Below are 15,658 nucleotides of genomic sequence, written 5' to 3' on the forward strand. Positions count from 1 at the left end.
GTTTTTGGGGAACAGGTGGTGTTTGATTACATGAATAAGTTCTTTAGTGGTTTCTGGGATTTTGGTGCACCCATTCACTTGAGCAGTGTACACTGTACCCAATGTGTAGTGTTTTGTCCCTCACCCTCCTCCCACCCTTTCCCTGAGTCTCCAAGGTCCATTTTATCGTTTTTATGCCTTTGCATTCTCATAGCTTAGCTCCCGCTTATAAGTGAGAGCATACGATGTTTGGTTTTCCATTCTTGAGTTACTTCACTTAGAATAATGGTCTCCAATTTCATCCAGGTTGCTGTGAATGCCACTATTTCATTTCTTTTTATTTTATTTTATTTTTTATTATACTTTAAGTTCTGCGGTACACGTGCAGAACCTGCAGGTCATGCCATAGTGGTTTGCTGCACCCATCAACCCATCATCTACATTAGGTATTTCTCCTAATGCTATCCCTCCCCTAGCCACCCATCCCACAACAGGCCCCAGTGTGAGATGTTCCCCTCCCTGTGTCCATATGTTCTCATTGTTCTACTCCCACTTATGAGTGAGAACATGTGGTGGTTGGTTTTCTGTTCTTGTGTTAGTTTGCTGAAAATGATGGTTTCCAGCTTCATCCATGTCACTGCAAAGGACATGAAATCATCATTTTTTTATGGCTGCATAGTATTCCATGGTGTATATGTGCCACGTTTTCTTTATCCAGTCTATCATTGATGGGGATTTGGGTTGGTTCCAAGCCTTTGCCATTGTGAACAGTGCTGCAATAAACATACGTGTGCATGTGTCTTTATAGTAGAATGATTTATAATCCTTTGTGTATATACCCAGTAATAGGATTGCTGGGTCAGACGGTATTTCTAGTTCTAGATCCTCAACCACAAAGGTTGAACTAATTCACACTCCCACCAACAGCGTAAAAGTGTTCCTATTTCTCTACATCCTCTCTAGCATCTGTTTTTTCCTGACGTTTTAATGATTGCCATTCTAACTGGCATGAGATAGTATCTCATTGTGGTTTTGATTTGCATTTCTCTAATGACCAGTGATAATGAGCTTTTTTTCATATGTTTGTGGGCCGCGTTAATGTCTTCTTTTGAGAAGTGTCTGTTCATATCCTTCACCCACTTTTTGATGGGGTTGTTTGTTTTTTTCTTGTAAATTTGTTTAAGTTCTTTGTAGATTCTGGATATTAGCCCTTTGTCAGATGGGTAGATTGTAAAAATTTTCTCCCATCCTGTAGGTTGCCTGTTCACTCTAATGGTAGTTTCTTTTGCTGTGCAGAAGCTCTTTAGTTTAATTAGATCTCATTTGTCAATTTTGGCTTTTGTTGCCGTTGCTTTTGGTGTTTTAGTCATGAAGTCTTTGCCCCTGCCTACATCCGGAATGATATTGCCTAGGTTTTCTTCTAGGGTTTTTATGGTTTTAGGTCCTATGTTTTAAGTCTTTAATCCATCTTGAGTTAATTTTTATATAAGGTGTGAGAAAGGGTCCACCTTGCACTTCTATGTTATGGAGACTGCTTCTTTCCTTAAACCTCGTGAACCAACTTCTGCTAGCTTCAAACTTTTCTTCTGCAACTTTCTCAGCTCTCTCAACCTTCATTGATTTAATAAAGTTAGGACTTTGCTCTGGATTAGGCTTTGGCTTAAGGGAATGTTGTGGCTGGGTTGATCTTCTATCCAGACCACTAGAAATTTCTCCATATCAGCAGTAAGGCTGTTCTGTTTTCTTATTTGTGTGTTCACTGGAGTAGCACTTTTAATTTCCTTCAAGAACTTTTCTTTTGCATTCATAACTTGCCTAACTCTTTGGTGCAAGAGGCCTAACTTTTGGCCTATCTTGGCTTTCAACATGCCTTCCTCACTAAACTTAATCATTTCTAGCTGTGGATTTAAAGTGAGAGACGTGTGACTCTTCCTTTCACTTGAATACTTACAGGCTATTGTAGGGATCTTAATTGGCCTAATTTCAATAGTCTCACATCTCAGGGAATAAAGAGGCCAGAGGGAAGAGACGAAGATGGAGGAATAGCATGTGGGTGGAGAAGTCAGAACACACACAGTATTTATTAAGTTTTCTGTCTTATAAGGGTTTGTGGTGCCCCAAAACAATTAGAATAGTAACATGAAAGATCACTGATCATAGATCACAATAGCAGATATAATAATAATGAAAACATTTGAAATATGAGAATTATCAAAATGTAACACAGAGACATGAAGTGAGCCCCTGGTGCTGGGAAAATGGCTCGATAAACTTGCTCAGTGCACAGTTGCCACAAACCTTCAATTCACACACACTCACAAAATGTAATATCTGTGAAGTACAATAAAGCATAATAAAACAAATTGTGCCTGTAAAGTGCTATTTAAATATAAGTGATATTTTTATAACTTGGTTCTTTTTTAAAAAAAATGTGCATTGTACATCTTTCTGGATCAATAAACATAGAGCTACCTCATTGTTTTTAACTACTACATATTAATATAATGTGATTTACTCTAATATATTTATTTCTTAATTGATAGATGCTTATTTCTTCTAAGCTCTAAAATGATACATAATCTTGCCAGTGCCCTCTCTTGTACATTTATCTCAGTGCATCATATTAGTAAATTAAGCTTTTTTTCATTTATTCATTGGCCATTTGCATTTCCTTAATTTTCTCTTAACTCCTGGGTTCAAGTGATCCTCTCATCTTAGGCTCCCGAATAGCTAGGATTACAGGCCTGCACCACCATGCTTGGTTAGTTTTTTTTTTTTTTTGTCAGATTTTCTTTCAAAGCAAAATTTTGTTCCATGAAAAAAGACGGCCAGTGTAGTTCATGGCTCAATAACGTAGGCTCCTTCCCTCGGGACAGCCGTCACACTTGAGTACGGAGCAGAAGTGCTGTGCTCACTCTTCCTATAAAACATGTACTCAAGACCCTTACTAAATTTATACATTTAATAAAAATCAGTGCTTTCTTTTTTTTTTTTTTTTTTTAGATGTAGTCTTGCTCCGTCCCCCAGGCTGGAGTGCAGTGGCGCGGTCTCGGCTCACTGCAAGCTCCGCCTCCCGGGTTCAGGCCATTCTCCTGCCTCAGCCTCCTGAGTAGCTGGGACTACAGGCGCCCACCACCATGCCCGGCTAATTTTTTGTATTTTTAGTAGAGACGGCGTTTCACTGTGTTAGCCAGGATGGCCTCGATCTCCTGACCTCGTGATCCACCTGCCTCGGCCTCCCAAAGTGCTGGGATTACAGGCGTGAGCCACCGCGCCCGGCAAAATCAGTGCTTTTTCTTGCATCATCATAGATGTTAAATAAAACAAACTTTTTTTTTTTTTTTTTAACTGTAAGCACCTAATACAATGACCGTTAGCATGGTTTGATGCCTGTACCTCCGTCCAGAAAAAGGTGTCAGCACTTATACACACTACAATGTAAGGGTCAACAAGTGGAGGAAATGGCAAAAAAATTTAGTATTATTTTGAAAATAGTTCTGAACTCAAGGACTTTGTAAAAGGGTCTTGGGGACCTCCATGGGTCTGCGATCATCACTTTAAAGAATTGCTTCAGGCCGGGCGCGGTGGCTTATGCCTGTAATCCCAGCACTTTGAGGGGCCGAGGCGGGTGGATCACAAGGTCAGGAGTTTGAGACCAGCCTGACCAACATGGTGAAACCCTGTGTCTACTAAAAATACAAAAGCCGGGCATGGTGGCAGGTGCTTATAATCCCAGCTACTCAGGAGGCTGAGGCAGGAGAATCACTTGAGCCCGGGAGGCGGAGCTTGCAGTGAGCCGAGATTAGGCCAGTGCACTCCAGCCTGGGCAACAGAGTGAGACTCCATCTCAAAAAAAAAAAAAAAAGGAATTGCTTCAGTGGAGAATTCCGTGGTATGAATATACCACAATTTAATCTTCTGACGGGTATTTGGGGGTGCTTCCAGGTTTCTATTAGAAAAAGGGATGCTACGAACATTCTTACAGATAACGTGTTTTTGTGAATACATGTGTACATTTTTGTTGGGTATATACTGATGAAGGGGATTATGGAGTCATAGATTACATGTATGTTCACTTTAGGGGTGCCTAATGATTAACCAAAGGGATTATACTAATTTATACTCCCACCAGCAGAGTATGAGACTTTCTATGACTCCACATCCTCAGCGACACTTGAAGTTGCCTTTTTCATGTTAGCCATTCTGGTAGATGGGTAGCGGTGTCTCAGTGGAGTTTTAATTTGCCTTTCCCCAATGAGTAGTTAATTTGAGCGTCTTTTCAAAGCTTCTTTTGTGAGTGGTTCAAAATTTTCTATTACTATATTATTGGTCTTTTAAATTTGTAAGAGCCACTCTGTGGCTTACCTTTTTATTCCCTTAATATCATTCTTAGTGAATAGGTTAATAGGTTAATAGTAGCTTATGAATAGGTTATTATGAGCTTAATAGGTTATTTTGAAATTTACATATCATAAAATTTACTCTTTTAGATGTACAGTGCTATGAGTTTTGTCAAATGCATAGAGTTGTGTATCCTCCACCACCATCAAGATACAGAACGGTTCCATCCCCCGCAAAATTTTACTCATGCTGCTCCTTCATAGTAACTGCCTGTCCCTCCCACTAAACGCTGGCAACCACTGATTTGTTCTTCATCTATATATTTGTATTTTGAGCCTGGCTTTTTTCATGTGGTGTAACGCATTCAAGATTCATTCACGTTGCATGTGTCAATAGTTTATTCCTTTTAATTATGAAATAGTATGCCATTGTATAGATGCACTACCTTTTGTTTAGCCATGAGCCAGTTGACAGGTATTTGAATTGTTTCCAGTTTAGGAGTAATTCTGAATCAAGCTGCTGCAAACATTAAGTTTTTTGTGAACATATTTCCATTTCTCTTGGGTAAACAGCTGAGAGTGAGCCATGAATAGAGTTTATTGTAGTCTAATTGTTCAATTTTTTTCTCTTGATGGTTAGTGCTTCTTTGTGTTCTGTTTAAGAAATCTTGTCAGCAAGGTCACAAAGATATTTCCTTATATCATCATCTAGAAGTTTTACTGTTTTGCTTTTCACATTTAGATCTATAATTCACCTCACACTGATTCCTTGTTTCTGTTATAACATAGGTGTCAAGGCTCCCAGCATATGATATCCGATTCAACTAGCACATTTATTTAAAAGACTGCACCTTCTCCACTGATCTACAGTACCATCTTTGTCTTAAAGGAAATCTCCATGTTTGCCCGAGTTTTTATGCTTTCCATTATGTTATATTGACCTATTTGTCTCCCTTGAGCCACTACCCTACTGTCAAATTACTATAAGTTTTGTTATCCGGTAGAACATACACCATCTTCTTCTACTCCTCCCTCTCCACCTCCTTCTCTCGTTCTTCCTGTCCTCCTTATTCCTCATCTTCTTTAAAGAGTGCCTTGGTTACTCTTGAAATTTTCTATTGCTGTGTAAATTTTAGAAACTGCCTCTCAATTTCCATAAAACAAATACCTGTTGAAAGGCTTAAAACTTTTTGGGTAAATTTGACATTTAAAAAATATTGAGTCTTGGCAGGCCATGGTGGTCCACACCTGTAATCCCAGTACTTTGCGAGGCCGAGGCGGGCAGATCACCTGAGGTCAAGAGTTCGAGACCAGCTTTGCCAACATGGTGAAACCCCGTCTCCATTAAATATACAAAAATTATCTGGGTGTGGTGGCGGGTACCTATAATCCCAGCTACTCAGGAGGCTGAGGCAGAATTGCTTGAAGCCTGGAGGTGGAGGTTGCAGAGAGCTGAGATCGGGCCACTGTACTCCAGCCTGGGTGGCAGAGCAAGACTCTGTCTCAAAACAAAAGAAAAAAAAAAATTGAGTCTTCCAGTTTATTAGCATGACATGTCCGTCTATTATGTCTTTGATATTTAGGTTTTATCTCAATATTGTTTTGTAGTTTTTGTTTAGAGATAGTGCACATACTTTATTAGATTCCTAGGTATTTGATATTTTGATGCTGTTATAAAAGATATCTTTAAAATTTTATTTTCTGTTGATCACTGATATTAGTTTTTTTCTGTATATTGACCTTATATCAGAAACCTTGCTAAACATTATTTCTACTTATCTGTAGAAGGTTTTGAATTTTCTGTGTTCACAAGAATATTGTCTGCAACTAATCTTTCTTCTAATAATTACACTTCATATTTCTTGCCTTATTGCACTGACTAGAATTTTCATTATATTGCAAAGAAGTGTTGATGGCTGTTCTCCTTGAAATACTGCCAATCTGGGAAGGTTTAAACATCTCACTGCTAAAATATTTGCTGTAGTGTTTCTTTCTTTCTTTCGGAGAAAGATCTTTTCTATTCCTAGTTACTATGAATTTCTTTATTCACTGAAGTTCACAAATGGCTATTAAAGCATTTATCAAATTTTTTTGTATATAAATTGACATAATCCTATACAATTTCTTCTATTTATTTATAAGCAGGGTCTCACTCTGTTGCCCAGGCTGAGTGCAGTGGCACGACCGTGTCTCACTGAAGCCTCCACCTCCTGGGCTCAAGTGATCTTCCTGCTCAGCCTTCTGAGTAGCTGAGATTACAGGTGCATGCCATGATGCACAGGTAATTAATTAAAAAAAATTTTTTTTGTAGAGTGTTACTATGTTGCCCAGGCTGGTCTGAAATTGCTGTTCTCAAACTCCTGCTCTCAAGTGATCCTCCCACCTCATCCTCCCAAAGTGCTGGGATTACAGGCATGAGCCACATGCCTGGACTAAAATTTCTCCTTTATTCAGTTAATGTAGTGGATTTTCACATGGTGAAACTAACTTTGCATTGAGACTAAAGCCAACTGAGTTGTAATAAATTATCCTTTTTATAAATTGCTAGGTTGGATTTGTTGATACTTTATTTGGAATCTTGCATTTATAATCATTTCTGAAATTGTCCTGAAATTTTTGTTTCCCCACATGCTCTTGTCACGTGTTGGTGTCAATATTTTTGCTTCAAAAAACAAGTTAGGGGGCCAGGTGTGGTGGCAGCATCCAAGAGCTAGCAGCTTCCCTGGCACTCTTTAGGGTGACTTCACACTAGGAGTGTGTCGACCACGAGACATCTCCCAGTAAATGGCTTTGAGCAAATTTTGAGGCATTCAGTTTCTTGGCCTTTTCTGGAATTGGCGGGTGTCTGTGGAGGAAAATCAGTCCCTAATGCCAAGATTATCGTACCTTTGAGTTTCCTTCCTCTTCTGGTCTTGGTGGCAGTGGAAGTGGTGGAGATTGGTCAGACCCTGGGTATATTCTGAAGATGGAGGTGACAATTTGTTGACAGAGTGGATGTGAGAGCCAAGTAGAAAGATGATTTCATGGTTCTTTATTTAAGTAATGGAAGTGAGACATGAGATACTGGAGATGGGGAGAGAGCAGGAGATGTGGGGTATATGAGAGAGGAGTGCAAAGGGAAGTGAGGACATAGGAGCTGATATCAGGTCAGTGAACTGGTGGTCCTGGTGATGTCAAGGAACTGGTGGTATCAGGATATCAGAAGGAGAGAACTGGAAAGATAGCAGGAGAATAAAGATAGACTTAGTATGAGAAAAATTCATATTTTAAAATAATCTTTTATTTGCTCACCATAGACATTCTGACCTACATTACATTGATATACATTATATTTATTTGCAGTGAGAACTGAATAATTTACCACACAGTATAAATCACAAAATATAATTCCTGAATTTCTAGCATTATTGTTATGCATGTGAGCGGTTAACCAGAATAATCAGACATCATTGATGTTAATCTAAGTGAGAAGTTGGTAATAAACACTTCTAATTATGAATCTAGAAATTTCAGGAGACAAATTCCACCATTGAATTCTTGTACCTTCAGAATCAGACCTAGCATATATAATCAGAAAATAAATTTTGAAGTTCAAATCAGTGATGTGTGTGTTGGAAATGTCAACATGTAAAACAGAATCCTAGTTAACAATCACATTTTCCTAAGAAAAAATTTGTGTCTTAATTATACGAATATCATGAAAACAGACCATTTCCTGTTTTCACTGTAGTCTTGGACGTTTTTCTCTTCCTGTTTCCTCTGTGATTGGATTCTTATCTACTACAGTTATGCTTTGTTTTCCACAGAGAATTTGTTCCTATTGGGTTCATTGGTTCTTTCTGTAGAGAACTGTGGATGGAACAAGTAAAATATTTTTGAATCTGGCTATGTAGTGATCCACAAATGTAAGCTATATACACAAATCACAAAGGCAATGTGGAATTATCCATTGCTGACGTCATAGTCTATTTGCTGTAAGCTTCCTGGGTTCAAGATGTAATGATAAATTTTTATTTTGCATCAGATCAGTGAATTCTTGAAATTTTCATGTGGTTTTGCATTCCTGTGAAATGAAGATATTATTAATGAACAACAGTATGAGTCTCATTTCAATGCCTTTTCATTTTCTTACTGCACTGGGGCAAATTTTTATTCTTATTTAGTTCAAGGTCTGTAATGCTTTAAGATATGTGAACTGGAATATGACCCTCCTCCCAAGTCTTAAGGATTTACCAACTCACTGTGGGCCACATGGTATTCCTGTTTATTTCGTGGGGCTGATATGGTCAACATCTATTGTTCACTTACCATGGCATGTCACTTTTCTAGACATACCTTATACTATGACATAACCCTGTGAGGTAAGTGCTATTAGTACATTCATTTTAGAGATGGAAATCTGGAACACAAAGAGATCCAATAATTTGTCCAAGGGCATATGGTAGGTGACAGAGCTGGAATTTTAACTCAAAAGGTCAGACTCCAAGTCTCCTTGAGACAGCAATGTCCAAATGCACACAGTGATCTCTTGATTTCTATTGCCTTCATCTCTGCTCCACTTCATTCACCCGCTTATACAGAAACACCTTTAACTCGTCTTCTTTCAAAACTGCTCCATCTCTAAGGCCTTGGACTTGTTGCTCTATCTGCTGCCTCCTTATCTTTTATTCCTGTTGCTTTTTCACAACGGCTAAACCTGCTCAGCATCTGCATTGAGCCCTCTTAACTCTCCTTATTCTCCCAGTTCCCACTCATGCCCCTTTCCTGGTTTCCCTTACTTCGGTGCCATATGAGGAAGACTTGCCATTGCATGAATTCACCTTGTATTTTTCCACCTTTTAACCTCACCCACTCTTTCTGTCTGGAATATTCTTCCTCTCTCTCTGTTTTAGTTTGTTTAAAACTTTTCCCAATCTTTAAGCCAGTGCCCTACCCCTTACTCCTCAAATGCTATCTCTCTACAACGTTCTTCCTGGTCATCTCAAAACCTCACATGCAATCCTTCTTTCCTCAGTATTCCCGACACTCAGTTTGTACAACAAATACAGTGCTCATGAGAGTCTACCTTGTAATAAAGTTGCATGTGGATTTCCTTAGCATGCCTTCTAGCTTATAATTAGAAGTTCTAGCCCAGTGCTTTATGCTAGATTAGAGTATGGAACAAATAACTTTACAACTGGAAAGTGTGTAAAAGATATTCTAATTCAAACCTTAATTTTACTGCTAAAGACATTGAAGCCTATTTTAAGAGGCGAGTCATGCTGACAATAGGAAAGAGAAATTCACTAGTACCTTCCTTCCTTGAATTCATATTAGGAATAAAACCATACATGTGCTCAGCACTGTGCTAGGCACTAGGGCTACCCAGGTGACAGTTCCTACTTTTAACAATCTCAGTATCTACTGGGAAAAACAATTAATAGATTATTATAACACAATGGGATGGGATAGCTGTTTGTGGAATAAATAAATGCATGAGTCAAGGAGTTTACTGTCTTTGCAGTCATATTATATGGTCCCTTCAATCAGAAGCATGAGGAGACAGGTTTTTTTTTTTTTTTTTTAGACAAGAGTTTCCCTCTGTGGCCCAATCATGGCTCACTGCAACCTCCGCCTCCCTGGCTCAAGCGATTCTCACGTCTCAGCTTCCCAAGTACCTTGGACTACAGGCACCCACCACCATACCTGGCTAATTTTTGTATTTTTAGTAGAGATGGGGTTTCACCATGTTGGCTAGGCTGGTCTCAAACTCCTGACCTCGAGTGATCTGCCCACCTCAGCCTCCCAAGTGCTGGGATTACAGGCATGAGCCACTGTGCCCAGCTGAGACAGGTTTTATAATTCACTTGATAAAATCATATCTCAGGCTGTAGGAAAGGAATGTCCAATCTGATTTGTGCCAGGCAAGTTCATCGTCATTAGTCCAAAAGAGGAGAGAGGTCTATTGGAAATGAGGAGGTGCTGCTTTCCATCTTACCCTCGGTTTTTAGTTTGTCTCTCTTCAGTTTTTGTTGCTGCTTTCCCTCGTGTGCTCAGGATTATGTTTTAAACACTCACAACCTGGACGATTTTGGTTTTGTTTTCTTATTGGCTGTATGTTTACCTCAACCAGGCCAAAGGTTCTATGGACTCTGGACTGGATGCACTATTGATTTACTTTTTTTTTTTTTTTTGGTGGTAGGGGGATGGACTTTTGCTCTTGTCTCCCAGGCTGGAGTGCAATGGCATAATCTCGGCTCATTACAACCTCTGCCTCCCTTGTTCAAGCAATTCTCCTGCCTCAGCCTCTTGAGTAGCTGTGATTATACGCAAGCACCACCACGCCTGGCTAATTTTTGTATTTTTAGTAGAGACATGGTTTCACCATGTTGGCCAAGCGGGTCTTGAACTTCTGACCTCAGGTGATCCACCCGCCTCGGCCTCCCAAAGTGCTGGGATCATAGGCGTGAACCACCGCGCCTAGCCTATTTACTTTTGAAAACACTTGAATGTTCTTGTAATGTTAGCTGTTCTCAGTCCCCCAAAAGTCGGGTTTCCATCAGGCGAGGTGTCTGCTTAATTTAGGTGTCAAAGAGAGTATCACGGGATGCTTGCCTATAATCACAGCTACGGTAGGGTGGCTCCCAAACCTACAGGATGTTCCTTACTTGCAAAATCCCAGGCTCATTCTGCTCACAGCACATCAGGAATGACTTCCAGTTGGGTGGCGTGAGGGGGAGTTTTATTTGAAAATGATTCCAAAACCTGTAAGAGAGATAAAGCATGGGAATGTGCTCTGGAAACTTCCATGCCTGTTCATTTGCCAGGATCTATTTAGTACCTGGTACTCTGTCCTCCCTCAGAGATAGTGTTTCTGTACTGTTCCAGCTGTTGATGTAGCTCAGAACTTTCAGGGTGTTGAATACAGATAGTCCCTTGAATGAGATTTTGTCTTATTTTTATTGTACTATGATGTTCCTTGCTTTAAGGAGTTCTTATATGTGAAAATCTAGATCTATATCTTGTACACAAAAGCAATAGAATCTAGTATTAGTGAAGGTACAGGTAAAGGTATTCTTTCATACATTATTTTTGGAAAGGTGAACTGGCTTCCTGAAGAACGATTTGGCAGAGGGCACTAAAAGCCTAGATACTGTATTCATGGAATCCAGCAGCCCTGCTCCTAGGAGTTTAACTTACAGAAGTCACTATGAATGTGTGCAAGACACATCCACATGATTATTTGCCATTGTTTCAAATAGTGAAAAGTTAGAAATGACTTAAAGGTCAAAGAGGTTAAATAAAGTGCTAATATAGGTATGTGGTATCAGGTAAGCAGGCATTAAAAATCATGTAGGAAAATACAATACTGTGGAAAATCGCTCTGATAAACACACAGGTAGAAAAGTATGTATGGTATATGTACTTGGAAGCAAAAAAAAGAAAGATTAGCTAGACACCAAAATATCAATTATTATTTCTGGATAGTGGGATTATTTGTAGTTTTAACTTTTCATTTTAAAATATTTTTTCAAATTTTTGACAGTGGATATGTATTATTTTTATAACCAGAAGAATGTTTAGTAAATTCACAAATCCCATTTTCAGAGCAACAAGATAAAGTGGACTGTGACTGCTTCCCAATATTCATGACGACATCTTATATTTGTGACCCTTGTTACCAAAACACAATAGAACAAGATAGAGTTTAGCGATTTCCAAGATGGAATTATTTTCTTAAGAAAAAAATCCCCAAGATCCCCTCAAAAGTTGCCAGATTCCTTTCTTTCTAGAACAAGAGTTAGGTATATGATCCGTTGAAAATGAAAAAACTTGGAATGTTTTACAGCTGTTAAAAGATTTGAGGTTGACCTGGATGTCCCAATGTGGAAGGTTATCTAAAATATATTGACGCGAAAAAAAATGCAAGTTGCAGAACACCTGTACTAGGATTTCATTTAAAAACAATAGCAACATCCCAAAGGTGGCATCTGCTTTGCCAAAATTAAAAAAAAAAATAAAAACAACGGCAACAATAACACTCCCTCACTACCAACTATGTGGGACATCTTATTGAAAACAAATATATGTAGAGAAATGTTGCTGTGTCCAGAAATAGGCCTGGGAGGATACACACTGAGCTATTATCAAAGCTTACCATATAAGAGTGGGTGGAGGGAAGGGCAGGAAACAGGGTTTCCTGAGAGTGCTTGGTGGGGTTACTTCCTTTTTATTTTATATAGCTTCACATTCTTAAACTTTTTCATATCATTTAAAAACATTCAAAAGGAAATAAGCAAAAAAGAAATTTTAATAAATGCCGCTGCTTGCAAGCTCAGTACAAACTTTTGCTTATACATTTTAAATAATTAGAATTTTTAAATTTCTGCATTTTTTCCAGAGGATCTGTAGTAATGAGAAAAAGTACTCTTTCCTTTGGTGATTATTTTGCAAATATAAAAATGGCAAATTGCCCTTTCTGAATTTCAGTGTAAATATTCTAAATATGATCCTAAAGACTTAAACAGTTTTGAAGTGCAGGCAGACAGAAACTCAGTGGGCCATTCCCTTAAACCAACTAGCCCACCAAATTCATGCTCAGAGTTGAGCACAGACAAAAATGTGATGCAGGAATTCACTAATTCAATGACCATGTCTTTGCCACACAAATACTCATTCTCGTCTTGGCAAACATACCCTTTCCCTCTTACAATGTATTTCTCTTTCTTATACCAAAACCCACTTCCAGAAGGGTGCAATAACACATTCACATTAATGTATAAATGACTCTTTAATGTTATACCTTCCTAACCAGATTTGCTTTTTAATAAACTAACAAAGGAATGAAGCTCTAATGGTGGAATCTCACATATTAGTCAGAAACTGGGGGGCTTAGGTAGTCACTGACTGCTTATGCATATCCACAGTGTCCTCGGCAATGGCCTGGGGGCACCAGGTGCTTCCAGACTTACAGGTGATGGTATATGTCAGGATCCCGCTGGAGCCGTGTTTGGAATCCTATATACAACTCGTCCCAGAGTAGACCATTTTTCACCACGTGTCTGATGACATCCACCCGGCTATGGATCTGAAATAGACATGGAATCACTAGCAGGGGCAATCCAGGAAGCAGAGTATGGATCCCTCCTGTCCCTGGGAGGAGCAGCTGCCCATGATGGTAGAGGCACGGAGAGCCAAGGAGAAGAGTCTCTGGGAGCAGATGTCACAGGCTGAGGAGAAAAGGAAAGACGCTAAATGCAGTAGGACTTGAAAGAAGGAAAACAGGAAATGGATTAAGAGCAGGGGGAGCATCGGACTGAGAGCACAAACTGCAGATTGGTGGGTTCAAATCCAGACTCTAGCTGTGTGATCTTGGTCACCGTTCTGTGCCTTGGCTTTCTCATCCATAAAATGAAGACAATAATAGAACATGCCTCATAGGATTGTCGTGAGGATGTATATAAAATACTTAAAGCCTGGCACGTAGTAAGCACTCAAGAAATCTTTGCTGTTATCGTCATTCTAAAAGCCGAGTGTTCAAGTCTCCACCTGAACATTCAGAGGCAAAGCAGAGCCTGGAAGCTCACAACAGTCTATAGTTTCTGGCCTGTCACAGAACAGGATTACTTTAAATCAAGTGGTCAAGATCCTTATCCTTAAAGAATCCCAACTTTTAAACTGTTGAAGAGCCAAAGTAGCACAGGACTAGGAGACAAGCAGAAATGGTCTTGAGTCTCAGCCCTGCACTTACTAATTATGTGACCTTGAGCTTGCTAAGCCTCTGTTTCTCTATTATGAGACTGTTGAGAGAAAAAAATAAGATAATTTATATAAAGAAAATGAAGAGAAGTTATCCTTGGTTGGACATATGTTAGAGTTTACACCAATGTTAGAGTTTACAGGAGCCCTTTCAGTGTCTGCATCACATTTTTCCCCCGGTAAATATCATGCCAATATCAGTAGAGGCAAACTTTTCATAAGTGACAGGCTATTAAATGACACAGAATGATTGGAAGTTTGGCATTTTTAGATCTATTTCTCTTTTTTCGCACCGTTTGCATAAAACAATCATATCCATCGCGAACTGAGGTTACAAACATAGGTCAGAGTTTTGCTAACAGAGGTTTAGAAACATGATTCCACAGTTTGGTCAGGTTAAGGCTGGGCCTGGCCAAGATGCAGTACCAGGACCTGGTTCCTCCCAGTGCAGGGTGGATGGCATTTCTGGGCCTTTTAGCTGGGAGAGGAGCACACAGGAGAATTGGAAGTAGATTTAAGAAATATTTGGGGTGTCAAATGGAAAGGTCTAGATGATTGATTAGATTTGGGGATGTAGGAAAAGGGAAGAACCAAAGATTACTCGTTTGTTTCTAGCTTGACTGACTTGGGGAATTATATTACCAATGATTAGATAGAAAAAGGAAAAAGAACATTTTAAAGAAGGAAGATGAGGAGTTGAACTTTGAACAAGTTGAAAATTATGTATTAAGCATTCAGAAATCCAGACAATTATATCTAGCAGGTAGTTGACTATTAAGAACCCAAAGCTTGACAGCACTGGAGGTAGCCAGAGAGAGCTCTGGGCCGGACATATGGATTATTTTTGGAGTAATTAACAGAGAAATGATGTTAGCAGGTGAGTTTACCCAGGAAGAGACTTGGGAAGAACAGTGGAATGAACACAGAGTCCTGGAAGGAAACAGAAGACTTAAGCAGTGGCTGGGGAAAGAGGAATTCCAAAAGAATGCAAAAGAAGAATATTCAGGAAAACAAGGAGGTATTGTCACTGGGCTAAGGAGAAGACTATTGGTTGACAATGATGGACAAATTGTGTGCATAACCTATCTCCTCTGCATTTCCAGATCCAACTAAAATGTTGCAAAGCAATTATACAGGAATAAACTGCCACAGTGAAAAGAAAAGGGAGGGATTCATTGACAGGAGAATTCAACTAATTACATGAATCTAGAAAGCATGCAGACAAGTGGAAACCGAAGATGCAGGGCAGAGGCTGTAGAATCCCAGACAGTACATGGAGGGGTGTTCAGATGTGGAGGGAAGAGAAGTAGGTACTATGGATGACAGCAGGGCAAGCACAAAAGTATGTCCATGAGATAGCTGGCCCCTTCCGTACCCTATATATGGCTCCCAGGTCAAATATATTTCGACAGTTCTCTCAATACATAGAATCAATTTTGGGGTAGGGGGAGAACAAGGGCAGGTAGTGTGTTTGTGATGCTGAAAGCAAGAGCCTCCACATTTTGGCACTCAGGGGTCCCCTAGCCTACTAGCTGGCTTCTCTCCTCACCTTCACAGCTTAAAGCATACTGATGATCCTTTGGCCAAATACAGCCTAGCTC

At 39.4% G+C, this 15,658-nt stretch overlaps 1 protein-coding gene and 1 long non-coding RNA gene across 9 annotated transcripts in view; one reads left to right on the top strand and one right to left on the bottom strand.

Annotated features, from left to right (window-relative positions):
* LOC134739694 (uncharacterized) overlaps nt 1–15,658 on the top strand; it is a 107,626-nt gene that overhangs the window by 46,236 nt on the left and 45,732 nt on the right. The window lies entirely within an intron of this gene.
* LOC129039569 (cytidine monophosphate-N-acetylneuraminic acid hydroxylase-like) overlaps nt 7,336–15,658 on the bottom strand; it is a 129,601-nt gene continuing 121,278 nt past the window's right edge. For 5 of the 8 annotated variants that reach the window (XM_063665882.1, XM_054493470.2, XM_054493472.2 and 2 more), the window contains 3 exons: nt 13,271–13,386; nt 10,967–11,063; nt 7,336–7,531 (listed from right to left, as the gene is read on the bottom strand). In XM_063665882.1, the coding sequence (XP_063521952.1) occupies nt 7,493–7,531; nt 10,967–11,063; nt 13,271–13,386 (252 nt within the window). In that variant the 3' untranslated portion in view covers nt 7,336–7,492. Of the gene's footprint in view, nt 7,532–7,577; nt 8,383–10,966; nt 11,064–13,270; nt 13,387–15,658 lie in introns of those variants that run through there. The other 3 variants (XM_054493471.2, XM_063665883.1, XM_063665884.1) reach the window with 1 other exon arrangement.

The sequence above is a fragment of the Pongo pygmaeus genome, chromosome 5 (genome assembly GCF_028885625.2).
Source record: "Pongo pygmaeus isolate AG05252 chromosome 5, NHGRI_mPonPyg2-v2.0_pri, whole genome shotgun sequence".
Lineage (NCBI taxonomy): Eukaryota > Metazoa > Chordata > Mammalia > Primates > Hominidae > Pongo > Pongo pygmaeus.